The sequence below is a fragment of the Callithrix jacchus genome, chromosome 15 (genome assembly GCF_049354715.1).
Source record: "Callithrix jacchus isolate 240 chromosome 15, calJac240_pri, whole genome shotgun sequence".
NCBI lineage: Eukaryota > Metazoa > Chordata > Mammalia > Primates > Cebidae > Callithrix > Callithrix jacchus.
In genome coordinates this window covers 91,800,396-91,824,718 of record NC_133516.1, presented here as the reverse complement: position 1 = coordinate 91,824,718, position 24,323 = coordinate 91,800,396, and the positions used below count along the sequence as shown (strand labels likewise).

The 24,323-nt window shown below is 37.4% G+C and overlaps 1 protein-coding gene across 3 annotated transcripts in view; it reads right to left on the bottom strand.

Annotated features, from left to right (window-relative positions):
* The window catches only part of ADGRG7 (adhesion G protein-coupled receptor G7), a 79,195-nt gene that overhangs the window by 42,998 nt on the left and 11,874 nt on the right, over positions 1–24,323 (bottom strand). The window contains exons 3-11 of one of the 3 annotated variants that reach the window (XM_002758880.6): positions 22,264–22,377; positions 21,168–21,272; positions 19,206–19,318; positions 16,542–16,691; positions 14,986–15,086; positions 9,557–9,690; positions 9,344–9,451; positions 3,761–3,927; positions 3,146–3,301 (exon numbers count right to left, since the gene is read on the bottom strand). In XM_002758880.6, coding sequence (XP_002758926.4) covers positions 3,146–3,301; positions 3,761–3,927; positions 9,344–9,451; positions 9,557–9,690; positions 14,986–15,086; positions 16,542–16,691; positions 19,206–19,318; positions 21,168–21,272; positions 22,264–22,377 — 1,148 coding nt within the window. Of the gene's footprint in view, positions 1–3,145; positions 3,302–3,760; positions 3,928–9,343; positions 9,452–9,556; positions 9,691–14,985; positions 15,087–16,541; positions 16,692–18,301; positions 18,559–19,205; positions 19,319–21,167; positions 21,273–22,263; positions 22,378–24,323 lie in introns of those variants that run through there. The other 2 variants (XM_054246104.2, XM_054246103.2) reach the window with 2 other exon arrangements.

Below are 24,323 nucleotides of genomic sequence, written 5' to 3'. Positions count from 1 at the left end.
GTCCTGCAGTTGGTCCTGTGGAACCTGCAGATGTGAAAAGCTGGCCTCCATATACCAGCTTTACACTCTGAAAATACTGTGTTATTTTCCATCTACAGTTCCTTGTGGATGCAGAAGCTGCCCAGTTGGAGGGCAGACATTTTTTACTGAAAAATATCCACATATTAAGTGGACCCATAGAGTTCCAACCCATGTTATTTACACGTCAACTATTTATACTTTTCCTTGACGTCTGAAATCAAAGTTGTTTGAATGAGATCTAAACTGTCAAAAGTTGCCTCACTTATTTATGACATTACTTTTATGTGTAACAGGACTCTAAGTTGATGCACTAAAAATAAAGTTGCAGAAATATTTTCATAAATATGGAAAGATGCTCATACCCTGTTAATTTTTTAAAGGAAGCCTTATTTTTGTGTAGTATATCTATATAGTTCTCAATATGTTTGGGTGTATGCATATGAAAATATATACCATGTGAGTATGTACTCTTAGAAATCTGGTGAGGTCGTAATAGTGGTCACAGGGTGAGTTGGATATGTATAATTCATTTTGCTTATTTGTACTTTCTGATTTTTTAAATTGTTAAAATTAGAAAAGCAATGTATAATTATTTGTAAAATCTGAAGAAATATAGAATCATAATATACTGCCAGCTACCCCATACCATATCTACCTCTTGAGAGCCTTTGATTTTTCCAGAGGTGAGCTTTTCTTACATGCTTAAAAATACTATCTATGTCTCCTAAGGTGCAAAGGTCATTCAATATGAGGAAAGAATAGTCTTCTCAACGAATGGTACTGGGACAATTGTAGAGTCACATACAAAAGAATGAAGTTACACCCCTACTTCCCACCATACCTGAAAATTGACTTAAAATGGACCAAAGATCTAAGTGTAAGTGCTAAAACTATAAAACTTTTAGATGTAGAGAAGTTGAAGCCCTCATATATTACGGGGGGGAGTGTCAAATAGTCCAGTCACCATGGAAAACATTATGGCAGTTTCCCAAAAGGTTAAACTCAGAGTTAGAGTTACCACGCTACATAGCAATTCCGCCCCTAGCTATCTATATACCAAAGAAAATTAAAAACATATGTACACACACTGTACATGAATGTTCACATTAGAATTGTTCACAATACCCAAAAATTGGAAACAACTCAAATGTTCATCAGTAGATGAATGGATAAACCAAACATGGAATATTCATACAGCAAAACATGTAACAACACGAATGAAGCTTTAAAGCAATTGTGCTAAGTGAAAGCGGCTAATAAAGACCACTTATTGCATGATTCTGTTAACATGAAATGTCCGAAATAGGCATATCTATAGAGACAGAAAATAAATTTTGGCTGCTAGAGCTAGGGTCAGAAGCAACGAGGAATGACTGCTAATGTTGATGGGGTTTCTTTTTGGGGTGACAATTATGTTTTAAACATAGCTTGTGGTGAACATTGCACAGCTCTGTTAATATACTAAATTACGAATTACACAGTGTAAATGGGTGAATTTTATGGTATGTGACATATCTCAATAAATATGTTAAAAAATACTATCTATGTCTCTTACACAAACATACAGGGGCTCATTAACATAATAGCATTATGCTCAAATTGCCGTTTTACTTTTCCATAAACATTTTTCCATATCAGTATATTTTTGTTTATTATACACTTTTATGCTTTATGCAATGACTGTGTATTTCTTTAATCGAAATAAAATAAAAGCAAAATACACATTTAAAAAGAATAAAATGAAAATTTTACGTTATTTCTTGGGTGTAGTATACTAAGAGATGCAAAAAAACAAAAGATTCATAGGTCTTCAGATTTTAAAAATAATCCCTTCACTCAGAGCCAATTTGTGCTTACTTTACATGAAATTTTCATCAGCCACTTAAAAAATATATATTGCAAACCAAAACTAATTACAAGTGTAGTATGTAGGGATTGAGGCAGTCAGATACTAGGGAGAAGAAATAGCTAAAGCCTGTCCTCAAAAAAGGGAAAATGTAACTATAATAAAGTAATCTGTGTAATTTAACATGTATAGTGACCTGAGATTTACATAGTTATTCAATGATTCTATGACTTTAAGATATTAAAAGAATTAAACTTTTCTTCTATATCTCCTGATTGATAAAGCAGATCTCTCTATAATACAAGTTAAAAAGAAATAATCCAACTGAATTAAAATAATAGAGCTTTTATCATTAAAATGAGAAAACTACAGTTATCTCAAAAAGTTTTAAAAAGCAGGGTTCTGTGCTTTGATAATGCAAGCTACACCAGAATGTTCTACCAATCTCCACTGGCTTCCTAAATATGGCTACCTTATAGCTACTGGGGAATGAAAACATCTGCTTCTCCTTGGGAGATTCATAGCATTAATAGTCCCTTACCAAGGAGAAGAACACTCTCCCATAACTCCCCATTCCATTGTGTATAAAAAACATTCCATCAAGCATATAAACTAACATTTTTGTTTCACTGGAATAATAGAAATCATACAGAAGCCCTTCTTGCAAGGGTCAGCATAAGAACTTTGAGAGATGCATGAGCAGCTGCACGCCGGAGCTAAGTATTATCAGTTACTTGCACAGCATAGCTTTAGAGGTAAAAGAATTAAGGAATACGTGGAGAAACTAGGGGACCAATTGAAGGAATTAAAGAGATTTTTTCTTTATGTCTTCTAGCAAACACTTAGTAACTTGAGCAAGTTCAATGGGAAAAGCTTTGGGTAACTGATTTAAACTATTCACGTATAGGTAAGTATGAACCCGTCTCTGACACACAGCTATACAGCTTTACCCCTGGCTATAACAACTTTATGCTTCAGAACATGTGAGTTAGTTGAATGGAGTTCATCAGCTTTTCCTTCGCACATGGGCTCCCTTCCCAGGATCAAATACATAGTGCTGACCTCTCTACCCTAAGACACATACCAAAAAGTTCTATTCCGCTTGCCTTTACCAGCACTTCACGTTTTAGTCCTATTATTTTATTTCCTGTTTTTCTATTTAATCTGAGTTGAGATTTAATGTAAATTAAATCCCAAAGTTATTTCCAAGGAGCACATACTAGAATTGTGAATGAGGAAGATTCTCGCCTGGAAAGAGATTACTATGCACATTCTTACCATTAATACAGCAAAATTAGTAGTATGGTTGCAGTGGCAGTGCAGAAATCTATCAGCGCCCTTTTCTTTGTGACAGCCATATGTGTCCCAGTCCTTTGTTGCAAAATTCCAATAGACACAGGCATAGGAATTGAGTTGAAATTCATCTCGGTTGTACTGTGAATTGACAAGACAGTTACAATCACTATTTCTAAATGCTTAATTGGGCTAAAATCAAGTGGTATAAGACAGTCATCCGAGAAACGAATTCAATATACACTAAGCATTAGCACATCCGTTATAGAGTAAAGAGAGGGAAAAAAGGGGGGAAATCTAAATTAGTTAATTTTGCATTTAGTTAGTTTGACAAAAGAAATGGTTGGGAGAAATATTTAAATGGATACATCAAAGAATCTTTTAAAGAATTTTGCTGTAGATTTCTTTTACTTGAAATATCCCTGCCTTTGGTATTCAAGAGTGGTCTGAATTTTCATTATTTCGGTTCATGGAAAACCTCCCCCCATTCCTCCTAATCTCTTCTTCCCCTGAATTACTCTATTCAGTCTCAGCTGCCACCATCAGAAAGACAGAAAGCATGAGGGCACTTTTTTCTTGCGTCTGCAATGAAAAACTCACCTTTGGACTAAAGGCCATTTCAACAGAAGCGCTCTGACCTTGCTCATTTCCATCAGTTTTGCTTGACATAACTTTTTGACTAAAACTTGATTTAGCTATAAAAGTTTTTGATTGGAAAAGCTTGTCATTTTGATAAACTACAAAGCCACATGCCTTGGCATTTCCCCCTATAGGGAGAAAAAGATGTTAAAATTAATAAGTGAACTGTAGGATAAACAAAAAACAAGATCTCATGTTATTGTAGAAGTGCATGGCTGTTTAATATTTGAGTAAAGTACAGCAAAAATGGTTTACTGGTTGAAGCTTTCCTTAATTGCAATACGTTATTAACACATATAACCCATGGTGGGCCATTCCACCCATATTAATTTTTGTTTCTGAGCTTCAGTTTTCTTACCTTCTACATAGGAACCAGAATTCCTCCCTAATCCACCTCAAAAAGGTATCACAAGGATCTCATGTATAAAGTAAACATCTTGCTTTATACATGAGAGATGGAGAAAGTGAATACCTCATGTGGTAGCCTCAGCCCATGTTGCCTCCCCTGCTGATAAGATATGAGACAGGAAACAGCAAAGCTGGGACACCAGGATGGCTGAGCCCAGAGAAGCACCCCTTGAGGTCAGTCTCCTGTTCAAAGGGGGCTAGTGGTGTTAAATCATGGAGCAAGGAGTTCAAGTCACCTTTTCTGTGGAGTTTTTGATGTAGGCACTCTTCACCATCTCTTGAACTATTGTTCCCTGCTGTCATGACAATCATGAGCTTTTCCCAAGGCTAACAGGCTACTGTGAAACATCTTCTAGATGTTGGAAAAAGTAATCAGCTGTTCATCAAAGATCCTGAAAGACCATTGCTGCTGCAGAGGGTTTTGCACCCAGCCCACTGGTGGCAGCAGTAAAAGAGAAACAGGACTGCCCCCTAACACTTTACACAACTCTTAGCTTATTTAAAACAGCTGAAGCATCAACAGTTTACATTTTAACTGAATTAATTTCCTAAACTCTGTTGTCTTTCACGAGTGACAAAAGGAAAATGCCATGGTGTGAAACCAAAGTACTCGATCATGTGATTTGAGAGGGAGACATACGAGACCCCACAGCCCCCAAATTGTCCTCCTCTGCAGCTGCTGCTGGAGCCTCCACCTGGAGAGAAAGGGATGGGTTGCTGACTTTTGTTCACGCCACATGGACATCACCAAATTGTTTCTCCTGTACACTAAATGAAAAGTTAACCCTAAAAATGCAGCAAGGTTTCTTTTTATTCTTTCTTTAAAAATAAAAGAATGAGATGAGGCATAGTGGCTCATGGCTATAATCCCAACACTTTAAGAGGTTGAGACAGGAGGATTACTTGAGCCCAGGAGCTTGAGACCAGCCTGAGAAACATAGAGAGATTCTGTCTCTACCAAAACATTTTCAAATTAAAAAAAAAAAAAACAACTAGCAGGTCACACCTATAGTTCCACCTACTTAGGAGGCTGAGGCTGGAGGATTGCTTCATCTTGGGAGGTTAAGACTGCAGTGATTTGTGATCATGCTGCTGCATGTCATCCTGGGCAACAGAGTCAGACCCTGTCTCAAAAAAAAAAAAAAAATAGGCTGGGTGCATGGCTGCTCATGTCCATAATCCCAGTACTTTGGGAGGCCGTAGCGGGAGGATTGCTTGAGCCCAGGAGTTCAAGACCAGCCCAAGATAGGAGACCCCATCTCTACAAAAAAAAAAAAAAAAAAAAAACTGAAAAAAAAATGGCCAGTTATGGTAGCACATGTCTGTGATCCTAGCTACTCAGGAGGATGAGATGAGAGAATTGCTTGAGCCTGGGAGGTCAAGGCTGCAGTGACCTGTGATCGTACCACTGCACTCCAGCCTTGGTGACAGAGTGAGACCCAGTCTCTAAAATAAAATAAAATAATAAAATAAAAATTAAAAAATTACGTGCTTGATGTAAAATTCAAATCCATAGAAGATTTTTTTTTTTTTTTTGAGATGGAGTTTCACTCTTGTTGCCCAGGCCGAAGTTCAATGGCACGATCTCAGCTCATTGCAACCTCCATGTCCTGGGTTCAAGCGATTCTCCTGCTTCACCCTCCCTAGCAGCTGGGATTATAGGCGCCCACCACCATGCCCAGCTAATTTTTTGTATGGAAGGGGTTTCATCATGTTGGCCAAGCTGGTCTCAAACTTCTGACCTCAGGTGATCCACCCACCTCAGTCTCCCAAAGTTCTGGGATTACAGGTGTGAGCCACAGTGCCCATCCAGAAGATTTTTTTATTTCCTTTATTTTTTTTATTAGGAATTAATATTCTATCACACAGAAGATTTTTTTAATTAGAGTGTTATTCACCTCCTCTTCATTTCTACAGTAATTTGATCATTTATTAGAAAATTATTATTTTTATAGATACTCAGAATCACTAGAAGAAATTACATCTATTACTATCTTGAAATGTTTTTTAAAATCTCCATATTTCTAGATATCCCTCCTTGATGTTTCTTATTTATATTCTCTCACTTATTTTTTCCTTGATCAAATTTGTCAGAAGCTTGTTTCATCTTTTCATGGAATTGATTTTTCATTTTTCATGCTTCCTTAGCCAATGCTTATATATTTTTAACAACTTATTTTATTTTATAATAAATTTTTAAAGGATATACATTTTCTTTTAAATGCCTCTTTGTCCACATCCCACAGGTGGATGTGATGTTTTCATTCCCACTAATTTTCAAATAACTTGTAATCTGCCTCACTAATAATGATGTTTAAGAGGCCGGGTGCAGTGGCTCAAGCCTGTAATCCCAGCACTTTGGGAGGCCGAGACGGGTAGATCACGAGGTGAAGAGATAGAGACCATCGTGGCCAACATGGTGAAACCCTGTCTCTACTAAAAATACAAAAAATTAGCTGGACGTAGTGGCACATGCCTGTAATCCCAGCTACTTGGGAGGCTGAGACAGGAGAATCACTTGAACCCAGGAGGCAGAGGTTGCAGTGAGCCGAGAATGCACCATTGCACTCCAGCCTGGGCAACAAGTGCAAAACTTCTTCTCAATAAATTAATAAATTAATTAAGTAATGATGTTTAAAATTTTTCTAATTGGATGGAATTTTAGCTATTCTTTTAAAGTACACTTCTAGTTTTATTGCATTGTGGTCAGGACTTCTATTTTACAAAATATATAAGTTTTTCTTTGTGGACTTGTAAATGGTCAGTTTTTAACATACTCCATGGATATTTTTAAAGAAATTTTATTATCTGTTCTCTTTCTACAACAAAATTACATACACGTGAGCATATATAAAGGTCAAGTTTATTATTTTTATCTACTTGATTTTCCATGTCTGGGATAGTTGCACTAAAATCTGTCCCTATAATAGTATTTTTCTGAATTCCCCACGTATTTGGGGATATCTTGATGGAGAATTATTCTGAATTCCCCATGTATTTGGAGATGCCTTTTAGGGGAATAAGTAATTAAACAATAGATATTTTTGGAGACTAGTTTTTTCTGAGACAGAGTCTTGCTCTGCCGCCAGGCTGGTGTGCAGTGCTGCGATCTTGGCTCACTGCCATATCCACCCCATGTTTGATTGATTCTCCTGCCTCAGGCTCCTGAGTAGCTGGGATTACAAGCACGCACCACCACACGCAGCAAATTTTTGTATTTTTAGTAGAGACGGGGTTTCACCATGTTGGCCAGAATGGTCTGGATCTCCTGACCTTGTGATCCGCCCACCTTGGCCTCCCAAAGTGCTGGAATTACAGATGTGAGCCATCGGGCCTGGCCTGGAGACTAGTTTTTTTAATCAATATAAAAAAATGTGTCCCTTACTATCCAACTGGTTCTCTGTCTCTATAATAGTGTTTTTAATTCATTAGACCATATTGATTATTTATATGAAATAAAAAATTAGATTTCTACATTTTGTCAAACACAAAAATAAATTCTAAGTGCACTGTAAATACACATATAAATACAAACACTATGTTCAGAAGAAAATGTAAGCAACCATTATGATGACTTTAGAACAGGGAAGTATCACTCATAAAAAAGACACAAAGTTCCAATTATACAAGAAAAGACTGATACATTGGGTACACTGATACACTACAAATAAAAGTTTTGGTGTGACTGAAAACATCAGAAGGATAACTGGAGTCTGGGGTGAAGATATTTAGATAATCAACAAAGAATTAATATTCCGAATTTAAAAAGAATTTCTAATGGCCAATAAGAAAAAGAAAAACTATCCAATGGAAGAATGATCAGTGTTTGAAACAGTGAGTCCCAGAGTGAGAAATCTGAATGTCTAATAAACACATGGAAGGACGCTCAAATCAAAGGAGAAAAAACTAAGCAACCATATCATACCGGTGAACTTTCAACTTGCAAAAGGAAAGTAACAATATATGTTTCATATCACCAATTACACAAAAGTTAATAAGTTTGATAACCCACAGATACACCTTCAAAAAAGGGTTAGTTTTTGTTTAAAAGTTCTATACAATGGGATAAAAATTATGTAAATATTTAAAAACATCTCCACAAATAGGATATTTTGTTTATGGATACATAAGTATGCAACAAAAGTTTAAACACAGCTATGAAAACGATACACACCAACTTCAGAAAGATGTAATTTCCAAGGAGGGGGAATGGGACCATAAGGTAGAGGGCTTCAGGTGCAACTGTAATATCGTCACTCTCTTTTTTAGAGATCCGAAGCAAATACAGCAAAAATTGACATTAGTTTACTTTGCTGGTAAATACATAGGTACTGCTTACATTACTTACTCTACTTTTCTGTATGCATGAAGTATTTTTAAATGTAAAAATGCACAAGAACATAGAAGACTTAGATTTAGTTTCTACCATCCCAAAGCATGTGGCCAAAGCTAATGAGAGCAAAATTCTGGAGCACCAGATTCGCAAATAATACTCTCTTCTTTTTAGTGCTATTATAAATTTATTCTAACACATGTATTTTCTGGCATTGGGTTTTTATGTTTGGGAAGAAATGAAAAGTAAGTGTATGTATTTGATTTACTTATTTTTTTTTTAGACTTTGAAAAATACAACCACTTCAAGTTACAGGTAAGAATTTCTGAAAGGTCACATGCAGGATGATGGTGAGCACACGGTGGTAACCTAAAACTGATACTACTGCATAATGATTGTGCCGATTATATAGACTTCTCCAGGGTTAGGTCTGCAGGATGAATCTGAGCCTCAGAGTGTCATGCCACTAGCAAACATGGTCAGAGCTTGTGATTAAGTATGTTTTAAATGTGTACAACAGAACCACTTTAGCAAGATTTTTTCAGGAAAACCTATTTGTGTACATGGCCTGGGCATTTCAACTCTGCTACTTTCCAAAAGGTTTTTGAGAAAAGAAAAAGAAATTATGACTTAGAATAGTAGAGTTGAGATTACCCGTAATATGTCAGAGCTCAAACATACTCAAATGCAAATTATTCAGTATCAAACTAAGTAGACATTATTTCTTCCTCAGTAAATTAGAAGTTCTTAGTTCCATGAATTATAGTCCATTCTTTTTTAATGTAACAAAGTTTGAGACCTACCTTCTTTCATGTTAAGCAAAATCTGAAGTTCAGTGTTTTCATCTGGATTAAGGCCATTCACGTTTGTTTGCATAAATGTTGAACCAGAAACTAGGGAACCACTAGCTCCTATGAGAAGGGAAAGAGTAGAATTGTAAAAGTCTACATAATCGTGCATAGAGCATTATTCATCATGTTCTTTGCTGTTACAAGCACACAGGATTAACAGCTCACCTTTCTGCACAGAGAAGCGAACATTTGAAGGCATATTTTCTGCAGAGAAATTTGCTGACTGTATTGCTATGTTAGGTTCCACCACTGATTGATTACCCAAAGACATGGAATAATTCTCCATTTGCTCAATAAGCCTGCATATAATAAAACACAACTTAATACTCAAGATTTTGTCATAAAATCAAAGGTATGTGTTCTCTCTTACACTACAGCAGAAAAACATGAGCATAGAATTGTGTGGTCATGACAACATTGACGCTTGCCTGGCAATTGTCAATTGATAATTGATTTAATTCTGTAGAGACAAGGTGTGTTACATGTACTTAAAAAAAAAATTCTGGGGGATAGTCCTCACTGAAGGCCACCTTGAACATAGATGGCAAAAAGGTAGAATTCAAGAATGATAGAGTTCCCAAAAGAAATAGTCTTTATTATGATGCTTTTCACATAGAAGGATGGTGTTGCCACCACCATTGGCAAGGCATGCACTTCTAATTGTTTCTCCAGTAGTGAGAATCCATTTCCATTTATCGATCTTCCTCCTCTCACTTAAACCTCTTAGGATCCAAAGCACGTTTTGAAAGTTGTTCGTTCCTGAGGTGACAGTTCAGATGGAGCCACCAAAGAGCAGAGCTCTGAGCTCATTGCTTCAGCTACGAGCTAAACCCTGAAGGTTTACACAATGTTCTTTTCTACTTTGGCTAAGTTGAAAGATAGATTAGATGGAAGGTGGGAGGGAGTGGGGGCAACCTGTCAATTTGGTGTTCTCCAAAGAAAAGTCATAAGACCTTTTCTTTTTCTTGTTCCTCATAGAAATATTTGAACTATTATTTCTGTACTTGACCATACAAAACCTCTGTGTGTAAAATAATCAGTCTGGTTTTTCCAGAAATGAAAGGATTTCATCAGAATGTGGTTGTTCTAAATGCTAAATCTTTATTTCTGACAAAAAATATATTTTTTCTACCTCCAAATGAGATAAATGGAAAGTTTACAAGAACTGAGGATTGCTTTATAAAAAGAATGTAATCATCATCCATATGGAAACATTCAGATTAGATCCTCTGTTTCAAACGTTTTCCTTTTATAAAACCATTTTCAGAAATTCACACATACCCCAGAACTGCTTTCAACAGGAGGAACACCTAAAAAAAAACTCCAATCTGTAAGAATATCATTCTACCTAATAGTACCTGTTGAGTACCTACTTAGAGGTCAGCACCCTGAGAAAAAGTGGGAGTACCAGGAGCTGCTCCCTCAGGCATTTTGCAGGCTAAAGGGAAAGATGTGGTAGATATACCAGAGGTGTTTTCCATGTTCCCACTACCAGGTTGCTCCAAGCACAGCTACTTCTAAGGTCATTGTTTCTTCCGTATAATTTTTCCCTCCACTTGTTGTAACTGATAAGATTACAGATGGGCACCTGCGCCAGAGGAGCCAATATAGAAAGTGGCACAATCTGGTACAATGGACTAAAATAAGTCATCAGATTCTTGGACACAGGATTTTTTTAATTAGTGCTGTAGTTATATCGGGAAAGTCATAATTTAGAGGGAGCCAGAGAGGTCATTATATCATTGTAAGAAAAAATACAATTTAAAACTAAGAGGCTAATTCTTCCTGTTGAAAATAAGAAAAGACCCATAAACTCCTCTACTAAGACTTAGAAAGCTGCTTTGGATCCTCAGTCATTCTTCCTGGGTCCATATGGCAATACAAGAAAATAAAATATCAGGACCCTGTAAATTTATTATGTCCAGGAGGAAGTTAAGCCCTGCAGACTGAATCACTTGGAGCATGTTCATAGATTCTACTTCTTAGATTATAGATTAACTCTCTTCCTCATTTTTCTTGTCCATAAATGACTAGGAGAGACCAGAGACCAGACCTTTCCCCTTTCTAACGACGGATCTATGTTACAGATTAACTGCCTCCTTTTTGTCCTGTACCTAACTCAGACCAGATGGCTCATGATTGTTACGTATTCAGTGTAAGTGTGACATCTTCAGTGTGGAATGTTAAATACACCTTTCCCGAAATAGAAAGACCACCGTGGCTGATCAGATCATTATAACCATGCATTAAGCCTTATATAGAAAGATGCTGAAACTCTGTCAAACTTCCCTGAACTTTGTTTATTTAAATGATCCCAAACTTACATGCTTCAAAACACTGACTTCCATTTTTTGGAATCTGTGCTTCCCAGGCAGCTGTCCTTAAGCTTTGCACTTGAATGAACTCTCTTTAAACTAGATTCTGACCTTTTTGATTATGTTGCATTGACAAGGCCCACTATATTATGATCCAGTTCTTGGGACCCCCATGAGAACCCAAATGCCTACTTACAATAAATCTCTATTTGGTCAAGATAATTTGAGTGGGTGCCAGGCTAGCTGGAAACAGAAATACAAAAAGAAAAGTGAAATGTAAATGTACAGGGTGGTCAGCACTAGGGAGGCATTTTGGTTCTCAAAGTCAGGTAAACCAGGGTAATTACGACCTATGAGAGCAAAGTTCTAAGGTTAGATCAGACTTTGCAACCAGTGTCCAAAATGGTGAGGTCAGCCAGTTGCAGTGGCTCATGCCTGTAATCCCAGCACTCTGGGAGACCAAGGCGGGTGGATCACCTGAGGTCAGGAGTTCAGGACTAGCCTAGTCAATATGGTGAAACGCTGTTTCTACTAAAAAATACAAAAATTAGCTGGGCATGGTGGCACATGCCTGTAACTCCAGCTATAGGCAGTCTGAAACAGGAGAATCACTTGAACCTGATTGGCGGAGGTTGTGGTGAGCCAAGATCATGCCACTGTACTCCATCCTAAATGACAGAGTAAGACTCTGTCTCAAAAAAAAAAAAAGAAGAAAAAAAATGCTGAAGTCCTCATTCATTGTACTATGATGCCTTCACCAGCAGAAACCCTGGCTACACCTCCAGAGCTCTGCCCACTTTGACATTCTGCCTCTACCCAATTTAGAGAAAGAGAATGGACACTAGAGACCTTCCCTATGACAACTTGAGATGGCTGAAGCTGGGGTGGAGTCCTTCTTTACTGTCACTCTCCTCCTTTTCATTCTCACCCTCTGCACTTCTCCCTATACCAGAGAAAGGGAATTCAGTAGCTGAGAGACTGAGAGACACCAAGAGAAAACTGGAATGAAAGAAGGAAGATGTGAAGTGAAATAGATGGCTAAGGCCTGGTGCCTGTCGGGGAACCCTGCACCCGGCCTGGTTTCAGAAGATGGAGTTTGGAAACCAAGGATTGTCCTGAACAACAATTAATTTCCTCGTTGTGGAGAGATGGTCTCTGTTTGCAGCTCATCAGGAGTATTCTCCTAAAGAAACCTAAAGGGTTGGTGACCTGACTTTGGGGATAGAGGCAGAGGAGGAAGCCTTATCTCAGTGAATGAAGAAAGGATCTGAGTCCATGATAGCTTATGAGAAAGATCACATGATAGAGGATAAACTAGATTATTAGAAAATAGGTGGACTAGAAATTCAGAGTGGAAAAAGGAGGAATTGAGCGTGCTTATGCCATTTTATAGTTCAATGTATCCTATACTTTAAATATTTATCCTCTAACTGTCTCCTTTAAAACGATTTGGATATTGCATGTAAATCAGACAAAATTGTTTTTTCCTTAATATATTAAGCCAGTAAAATTCATAATTATTTATTTTTAGAAAAATGTTCCTATCTGCTTGGTGACCTGTGATATTCAAATCCCACAACTTCTCTGTTCTCAGCTTTCTCATCAAAAACATCTGTTCCTCCCCTCTAGCAAGACTCTGCAAACACATAACTTTCAGCTCTGAAGGGAGCCTACTCTGGTTCTTGGGCTTTCTTTTCACTGAACATAAACTCTGGACCCTGTGGGCACTTTCTTCTCATATGTAAAGAAAAATGAGAGACATTTATATTCTCCATGAGAAGGGCTCAGACTCCTATTGAAATCTGAAGTCACAAAGGACACCAGTAAAACTGTTCATTCAACCTCTACAACCACCTCTCAGAATTACACTCTTTTGAATGCTGTTTTGTACCTTTGTGCTTTTTCTACTTTCAAATTTCAGTGCTAAGCAGGCACTGGTTGTAATCATTAGAAAACTAAGAACTACTTCTGAGAATTTCTCCTGAGGAAATAATGAGTCATGTAAATAAAGATCACGTACCAGAATGCTGATTACTTAGAGCATTGAAAGACTTCCAGGAATGTAAATGTCCAGCTGAAGAGCAAAGAACTGTTTCAATAAAGTTTACTCATATAATGTATAATCTGAAAGTATGATGTAGATGTATACATATTTATATAAAAGACGTTTATGGAGAAGATGTTTGTAAGGTATAGACAAAAGCAAGCTATGAATCAATACAGTATGTAATGTACATACACATGCAGACAGACACACAAACACACAGAGAAACAAAAAAAACCTGGAATATACACAAATAGGCTAATAAAGGTAAGATAGTTTTTAAAATTTTGCTAAGATACCTATTTTCTTACGTTTCTACAATGAGCATGTATGCTTACTTGAGTTAAATGAAATTCTCTGCATTCAGCATCCTTCAATTTGTCCATGTGACCTCATTCTTCTTGGGCATTGGACAAGAATTTGGGACCCAGCAAGTGCGAGGACCCAAAAAGGCTGTCACACTGGCCATTTGGCCTCACTGGCAGAGGACAGCCACCCCATGTGATGAGGCAAAGAGCTCTCTGGACTGATAACACACTGCTGTCCATGGATGGTGGAGATAAGAGAGCATTGTAACACACCCTCTGGGGCCTTGGGGTTGCAGGCACCCCACCTGGACACTGCTGTGGGACCTGCACAGAGTTTGCTCCTGCCAGTGGGGAAGCAACTGGCTGGTTCCCATACTTGCTCACCTATATGTTCCGTCCCATAAGGGGTTGAGCGGGGCGGGCTGAGTAAATGGGGCACCCCTATCACAAGTTCAATGAACAGGTCAAGAAGACATTATTGGAAAAGCTAAGGAAAATAACACACCAGGGTCTTGGAAAGAGAGACGTGAGGTACAGCTTGGGGGATGGCAGCGTGTCCTGCAAAGTGAGCTGTTCTCTGCAGCTCTATGTGTTGCAGAAGAAGCTGGAAGAGGTCTTGCCATGCATGTAAGTTGCCCCTTGGCCATGCCAAACTAAGGTGAGAAAAACAAGTTCCAGTCTAAATGAGCCCAGTTACTCTCTGTCTCCCAGGCCATAGCCAGTACCGCTGGATGCAGGAGGTAGCATATACCACTCCATCTAGTAACTGAAGAACAAGTGGAAAGTCATGGCTGATGTCTGCATTCCAGGGGAATCAGCCAGTTACTGCATCCGCGAGAGAAATAAAGACATCTCTGTTAATACTTGATCCTAGAAAAGTAAACAGCACTTAGTCAAGTTTTCTTTCCAAATTGAATTTGTGCTTACGTTGTAAGGGAATCATCATTAGCAGTAGAAACAGCACTTTGAAAAGCATCTTCACTGGCATCTAGGAGTTGACTCACTGTTACTACAGCAACTTTCTTTGCCTGCCAAGAAGAAGATACTGATCATCAGAGAAGCATACATCATACAGTATCGTCACCACCATTATCACCATGAATCATTATAGTAGCAAGTGGCATCACTGATATGATAACGTAGAGGCAGGCATTTTACAAAATTAAAGGTTTATTTTTTTTGATCCATGTAAAACGACAGAGTGAATCAAGATAAGCCAAAGTGAAAATGTACATTAAGGCAGTTAATTACTCATAGCAAGATCTTTCACAGAATCCAAGAACGCAAAATCAAATGGTTGGATACAAAAGCAGAAACCAAATAAGGAGGGTGTGGTATGCTGGTGGTGAAAAATTACAGCTCACAACACTTAGCATTACTAAGTTATACTTAGTATAGCTGTTAGACTTAGTGTAACTATTAAACTTAGTAAAATTAATTCTAGTTTTCTTACAGTCAGTAACTTGGGAGTGTGTCAGAGTGATGATCTTTTGGCGTTTGATTACTATTTCACTGCCCTCTTTGGGAGTGTTAAAGCCCTTCTGCCTATTAGTTAATCCCTCCATTAATTCTACATCTGGAGGTCATTGTGGCCTCTTTCAATTCCATTTTTATTAACTCATGACTTGAATTCCACCTACTTTTCAGTAGGAAAAATACTTAAAAAATTTTTTTTCTGAAATAAGACATTTAAAGGGAATGGAAGAAGGAGTGGCTATTTTCAGGGCATGCTGATATTCAACTTGTACACAGAGTCAGTCCATATTGGTGGTTTATAGCCCTGATTAACCACTATCCAGCTATACCAACTAGTAAATGTTGAGTGTACTTGTTTTCAGGTGCCAGGGTTTAACAGGTTAAAATATCAGGAACGTAAACTAGGCTTAAAGTTTTCAGAAAACCAAGACTAAAATTTAAATATGGTTAATAGAAATGGATCACAGTTTAAAAATCACACATTCCAAAGTAACTTCTTGAAACACTATTTACTTGAAACACACTAGGGATGGTGAGGTCAAATGCAGTTGGTAAATATATTCATAAGGTAAAGTAGACTTAATGCATTCCAGGACTTCCTAAAATACTTAATATGACAGCCAGGTGTGGTGGTGTGTGCTTGTAGTTCCGGATGCTTGGGAGACTGAGACCTGAGATCACTTGAACCCTTTAACCCAGGAATCAGAGGTTGCAGTGACCTGAGATTGGTGCCACTGCCCTCCAGCCTGGGTGACAGAACAAGACTCTGTCTCAAAAAAAAAAAAAAAACCCTACAATAATGATCATTTTGAATATACTAAAGGAAAATATTTGGACAAGAGGCTCTTTTTTATTTCTTTGAGCATTTCTCAGGAGTGCTGTGCAAAATGCCTTTAAGCAACTTAAGCCATGCCCAAATCTATATCATGGAATAAGGAGTGGAATTAAGGACATCTTTCTTTCCCAACACCCCCTCTTAAAAAAAAAAAAAGCTCTGTGAGTTTTACCTCAGTTGAAGCATTTCTGGATGTATTGAAGATCTGTCCAACCACTTGGGTAGCACTAATGATGTTCTCGGCAGTTAATCTATCGGCATTCGATGTTAATATTTGGGCTTCAGAAGCAATGCTATTAAGTGGTGCTTCCGCATACCCTACCTGTTTAAAAAATCAGAAAAAAAAAACCCTCGCTTTACACAACTATGTCCAAACACTTTGTAAGCAACTGCAGGTAAATGAGCCGGAATTTAGCTGAGCCTCAATCTCCTGAGCTCAGTTTTCCACATTTGCATCTTTCCTTGCGTAAAGGAGAAAGTACATGCAGAGCAGTGGTTTCCCCACTCTTTCCCATTTGACAGGATCGATGAACTATAAGGGGCTGCCTTAGCTAGATGGGAGCTACTAGAGTGTATCCGCGGACCAGTGCTGTCCGCTGTGTGCTACAAAGGTCGTGGAGAGATAAGCACAGAAACTGAAAATAATTGGTCAGAAATGTATAAAGCAATTTTATGCTGTTGAATATAATAGTTCTAAAATTTCAGTTTGCATTTTAAGCATCTTTTTCATTTCACTGTTCTAGTAATTCATGTTTATTGTATTTCACAAAATTACTGGTGGGCGATGGGTTCAAATTTTTTTTTAACTGGCTTTTCAGCACAGGTGGTTTGGGAAGCACTAACTGAGACACCGTCTCTAGGTACCAGTTAGCCCCAGGGTTCTATGTTGTGAGACTAAAACGTGCCAATCCATATTGTCATTGGTGAAACTGGGTGTCCATGCATGTGTGCATGTATATGTGTGGGGGGGCTTGGTTTTCACTACATGCCAGCATCATTTCACAAATTATACCAATGTCACAGGCTATTCACTCTTGGGTAAGCATCAGAAACAATATCCAACCAGTAGACAGAAACAAATAACTTCAATTCAATAGCCAGACCCTCACTATGTGCTAGGCACTCTGCTAAGATGTTTAGAGGTGTTATTACATTTAATAAGCAAAACAACTTCGTGAGTTGTGCACCTCCAAGAAAATTAGGGAGCTCGATCCAGTTTCACACAGCTTAGAAATGGCAGAGCTAAGAACCAAACACTGGTTTGTCAGATTCCAAATTTAGCATCTTTCCTCAGTCTATGGTTTGGCACAACTTGTGTGGCTGGCAACCACCTCCACTCTCCAGCTCCCACCCCCACCCCACCCCTACCCTGCCCATCTGTGATTAGGGAGCCAGGATATGCAGACTTTATTTTATTTTTTTGAGACAAGAGTTTTGCTCTTGTTACCCAGGCTAGAGTGCAATGGCGCAATCTCGGTTCACCACAACCTCCACCTCCTGGGTTCAAGCAATTCTCCTGCCTCAGCCTCCTGAGTAGCTGGGACTACAGGCGCACACCACCATGCCCAGCTAATTTTTGTATTTTTAGTAGAGACGGGGTTTCACCATGTTGACCAGGATGGTCTCAGTCTTTTGACCTCGTGATCCACCCTCCTCAGCCTCCCAAAGTATGTGGACTTTAAAATAAAGAATAGCTCCATCACTTTTTGGCTGTAGTTACTAGGCAGAATTGTTCACCTCTCAGAACCACATTTTCCTTATCTATAAAATGGGCACATTAATACCTGTCTATGGTGTTATAAGAATTAAACATGATAAACTAATAAATATATTAAATAACTGCCACAATATTTGGCATGCAGTAAGTGCTCAACAATCAGTAAATGTTGTTAGCTATAATTATTTATAATATGGGATTAATATTCAACTCACAGTGACTTTATAAAGATTAAACGTGGTAACATATGCAACATGCCCAGCACAGGAAAGTCTGTACATAAAGGTTGGTTTCCTTTTCCTCTCTTGCTTGGCCCCAAGTGTTAGCTCTTCCATGCATGTGCATTTGGGTACAACTTTGGTCAAAATAATTTAATCTTCATGAAAAAATATCTAGTTAGATGTACTTTCCATTTCACCTGCTCATAGATACAAATCAGGTTTGGAGTTTCCTGTTTCAAAGGATCTGTTTCTTTCTCTTCATGCTGATCCAGTTACGACATTTAAAGGCTTTCCTTTGGTCTCCAATGTCAGGGATCTATACCCAGTCGAAACTTCAACAGTCTACAAAGAACGAAGCCATTTAAAATGTATTATTGATTATCGTTTGCTGAAATTTGCTGAACCAACTGTCCTTTTTTACAAACAGATGTCAACTTTTAAAAATAAGAGTGGCGGCTGGGTGCAGTGGCTCACACCTGTAATCCCACCACTTTGGGAGGCCAAGGTGGGCAGATCACCTGTGGTCAGGAATTCGAGACAAACCTAGCCAACATGGTAAAACCCCGTCTCTACTAAAAATACAAAAATTGGCATGGTGGCATGTGCCTGTGATCCCAGCTACTCAGGAGGCTGAGGCAGGAGGATCACTTCAACCTGGGAGGCTGACGTTGCAGTGAGCTGAGATCGTGCCATTGCACTCCAGCCTGAGTGACACAAGCAAAACGCCATCTCAAAAAAAAATAAATATAAATAAGAGTGGCTTTATTTACTAGTTTTTGTTATTTCTAATTTGAGAGTTTTAAAAGCATTCATTTGACCATCAAGTATCTGAAGAACAGAAACTTTGCACGGAATCAGAACTTCTTGCAGTTACCCATCAGTGAGTCATATGGCGTACCTCCTTTTCCAGGGCTTTCAGAGTGGCACTGCAATTTCCTATTGTCACATTTTGTAATTCTATGTCTCCGTACAGAGAGAGGCTGCACAGACGGACTGCCCTTGGATTGCCCGCTTTAATAAAAAGAAATGTTTTTATTAAAAATCACTATTTATTAAAATTATCACCTATTATTTTAAGGCAATGATTAATTTTTATTAAAAGTTATTTATTCAAAACTTATTGCCTATTATTTTTAGGCAGATGCCACTTATTGTCTTGATTTTTAAATCCAGAGTTCAAAAGACAAGTTGACTATATTTCCTTCCTTTTATGTCTTCAAGTAAGATTTGCCTTTCAACAATTAGGGACCTAACAGCTCTGAAGTGGATATGATGAGAGAATACTAGGCTGAGAGACTAGAAACAATATGAACAATTCCTAATAGATGTTGAATTATGTGTTGACCTTCACTGCTTTATGCAAATGTGGGTAACAGCTGAAAGGCAAAGAGTTCTATTATATTCTATGTATTAGATGTTTTGTTGCCTCTCAATAAATATTTGCGGGGTCGTTTGGTTTATTTCTCAGGATTACCACTTAAGTCTCCCTACCTCATTGCTTTCCTATAGTTAATAAGTAGTTGCCATAGAAAAAAGTCATAATTAGAGGGACGGCTGACCAAAAGATAGATTTTTCCTCAGGGCCAGCTTTGGCAGCTCCTTCTCGGGACAACTGGAAGCACCGAAATTAGAGATTGCTTCAATAGCATGTAAACCACAAAGTTGGAGTCACTCTTACTTTATATGACTTCACCTCTACACCACAACATAATGAAAATCTCTAACATATTTATAGGCTATAAATAACTTTTAAGTGGACACATGTCAAATCCATCTTTTCCTCAATGTTACCCAAAATGTAAATATCCCCAAAATCATTGAGAAGTATTTTGATCATTTTGATCATTTGGTATATAAGTAGTTAGAAGTAATTATTAATATAAAACTAAAAGAAAAATTGCCAACAGTTAGAAACTAAATCTGTAAAATTATAGGCTTAATCTGAAATTTGAGGTGCTCGGAAAAGAAAAATTAATAAACATGTTTTTATAATAAGTGCTCAGAAAAGAAAAATCAATAATAAAAGACATTAAGTTTTTTGTCCCAAAGAATTCATATATATTAAACACGAGTAATGACTTTTCATGGGTATGTTACTCTTCCTAATTCAGTAGCACAGTTATGTTTTGTAAGTTGTATCTGTTTTATAAACCATTATGAAATATTTAGGACATATAAAACATGTAAAATTAAAACAATAGATACCAATAGCATATAGTATAGCATAGCATAGCATAGCATAGCATAGCATAGTATGGTATGTATAGTAAATATCAACATGGTTGAAGCCCCTTTTATGCTCTGAGTAAAAAATTCAAGAGGACTTATGTAGAGAGTAGGATCATTAATACTTGCGTAAGCATCACTGATATGGTATTTCAGATATTTCTTTACAGCAACGCAAGAATAAACTAACACAATAATATATATGGGCAGAAGCAATTTGAACTCCACAAATCAAATACAGATCTGGATAATTTCTCATAATAATAAGATAAAAACATATCAAAAAGAGCAATTTTTGTAATTTTTTTAGTGCTTCAGAGTTCTCTTGACATACACAAAAATAAATATCGAAATAAAATGTCACATTCTCTTTTCTAGCAAAAGCTAGAAAAATAAACCAATTAAGGAAAGATTCACAAACAACTGATTCACATTAAACTTTTGAGAAATGTAAGGTTTTATCAGATACTACCTTAAGTTTTGAACATTATCATCATGAAAGGGAGTCAAGTCCTTCCACAAAACCTTTCCTGTTGCCCTTCAATGACCTAAGACTAGTTGGAGGTATGGGAGGTATGACTCAGCATAGTAATTCTTAAACCTAAATAGAGTAGACGTTTGGGAAAACACATACCATTTGGAGTACTCTTGTCACATGTTTCCAAGGACGGTCCATATCTGCCCACTGGGATTCTGGCAAAAGTAAAATCCATATAGGTACTATTTTCACAAAAATTAGCTGCAATGAAAAGGAGAAAAAATTCTTATTACAAATCATACTTTAAAAAATTGAAATAAGATAAAAGTCAAAGGTCAGAACCTATGCAGTGAAATTTGAAAGGTAATAGAAGGCTTATAGAACCTCCTGGCCTGTGAGAAACTTCTATACTTTCCTATCTGGTCAAGTTATTGACATTAGAATGACTAGTATGTTAGATCACAGGTTCCAGTTAAAATGTACACAATATTAACCTGGGTAGAGATGGAATGTGAGGTAGGATACTGTAACAGATTAGGTGAAATCTTAAGAACTAAAAATAGAATCTGTAGTGGCCAAAGGCATCATGAGGATGTGGGCAAAACAAAAAGGCCAAATCCATGGGGTCTGTGGGATACAGTGAGCAGTAGGAGTATAGTAAATGATAGCAGTGGGTATCTAGGGCTCTGGACTCTAAGCAGACAGCATGAAGTGTACAGTGCTGAAAAGCACACCTCAGATTTTAAAATGGTCTTGAACTTTGATTCTGAGGCACAATTGATTGAAATCAAATCACTAACTTAATAATAACCCTTCAAGGTAAAGGAAGAAAAGATAAAAATTTAATATAAGTATATATTTAGGAAGATGCATCTTGATTTCAGAAAAATTAAATATATTAAAGTAGTGATATTTGAAATGGGGTAATATGGCATATTACCAATTGCAAGGATCTGAGAGAATCATATCATTCATTGCCCTGGATTGGTCACTGCAGCCAGAAGGAAACACAACTGTGAGTTTGCAGAAAAATGTAATAGGAAACAGATAAGGTGCATTGAATATACTGATAAATTGCCCAAGAAGAAAACTCAACTTTTACTATTGAGCTGATAAACACATCTTAAAGCCATCATCATTATGCCCATTGTTTCTGTAACCATTCACTGAAACTTCTAGAAGCTTTATTGCTATTCTCATTAACACAAGAGTGACGTCAACCTTACACCTTAGCATTATCCAAGTAATTTACCCATTGTACATCTCAGTCCTTTCCACTCTTCTGTGCAAATACATCTGCCATTTTCCCAGGTTCCGCCATTCCTGCAGAACTCTGTAGGGATGCTTGGTGAGGGAGCAGATGTTCCTAAAGAAACAATAAATAACAGAATAGTCATGAACTGGCTGATTCATTTCTCCTTTCATGCCTGTGGCCATTTAATTTCTATATGTAAAACCACTGCTTTGAGTATCATTACTGATAAATATTCTTTGTAATATTGTCATCAATAAAATATACACTGAGAGTCTACACCAGATATACAATGCTTACTAGATGCTATGGATACCAAAAAGACACAGTTGAAAGACATAATGCTTTGACCAAGGAAATTACAATCCCCTGAGAAATGAAAAATTATATAGATGGTAAGTAGATAGATAAATAGATGCTAGATACATACATACATACATACATACATACATACATACATACATACATACATAGATGAGTCAACATGGAAACTTATAAGTACAGTAAGAAAACGTAGAGAGAGGTTGAGGACAGAGGTAACCTAGCTAAGAAGACCGGGGAAGAGATAGTATGTGGAATGGACTTTAAAATTACATCTTGAAAGGCCAGATGAAAATGGGTGATCCAAATAGGCAGGATACAAAGTACAAAAATTACAAAAACACGGAAAGTTCTGATGTGTCTAAGGAACACAGAGAGTTTAACATCTAGCATTAGTTCTATATGGAACAACATCAGGATATACATTGGATTGGGAGGGACTTTATAAACCAAATCAAGAAGATTTAATCTCAAAGGAACCTTAGAGGGGTCATAAAACAAAGGAGTAATATAATGAGGAATTTTTTTTAGGATGATATCTGAGGCAGTATGGGAAATGTCTGCGGCTAAGGGGCAAGGAAAACCATTTAAATGAGAACCAGAACACAAACAGTGACTCTAAAAAAATTAGGTGGCACTAGATTCAGGAAGCATACCTCAGAAAGAATTGTTAGGATCTAATGACTAGTTATTTTGAGTTGGGGATAGTGGGGTCTCTAAATTGGAAAACAGAGTGAATGGTGAAATTAACTAAGTTTAAGAATACAAGGTTGGGCATAATAGCTCATACCTGTAATCCCAACACTTTGGGAGGCTGAGGCAGGTGGATCACTTGAGGCCAGGAGTTCGAGACCAGCCTAAGCAATATGGTGAAACCCCATCTTTACTAAAAACACAAAAATTCACCTGGTGTGGTGGCACGTGCTCATAGTCCCAGTTACTCAGGAGGCTGAGGCACGAGAATTGCTTGAACCTGGAAGGCGGAGGTTGCAGTGAGTTGAGATCATGCCACTGCACTCCAACCTGGGTGACACAATGAGACTCTATCTCAAAAAATAAATAAATAATAAATAAATAAAAGTCTTGGAAATAAATTTAAGAAAATTTACTTAACGAGACCTCATTGTTCAGATAAATTTTTAAAATTTTAAAGAAATGGAGATACATAACTTGTATGGAAGACTCAGAGTTGCTAAGGTGTCTGTTCTCCCCAAACTGATACAGTCAAAATCCATAAATGAAAGACTTTTTTATAGAAATTAACAAGCGGATTTAAAATTTTTATGGAAATGCCAAAGACTTAGAAAAGCTAAAAGAAGAACACTACCATGCAAATGAACTGGAAAATCTAGAAGAAATGAATACATTCCTGGACACATACATCCTCCCAAGACTAAAACAGGAAAAAGTCAAATTTTTGAATAAACCAATAACAAGTTCTGAAATTGTGGCAGTAAATAGCCTACCAACCAAAAAAAGCCTAGGACCACAGGGACCTGAATTTTGCCAGAGATACCAAGAGGAGCTGGTACCATTTTCACTAAAACTATTCTGAACAACTGAAAAAGGGGGACTCCTCCCTTACTCATTTTATAAGGCCAGGATCATCCTGATAACAAAACTCGGCAGACACACACACACACACTCTTCAGGCGAATAGCCACGATGAACATCGATGTGAAAATCCTCAATAAAATACTGGTAAATCTAATTTAGTAGCACATCAAAAAGCTTTTCCA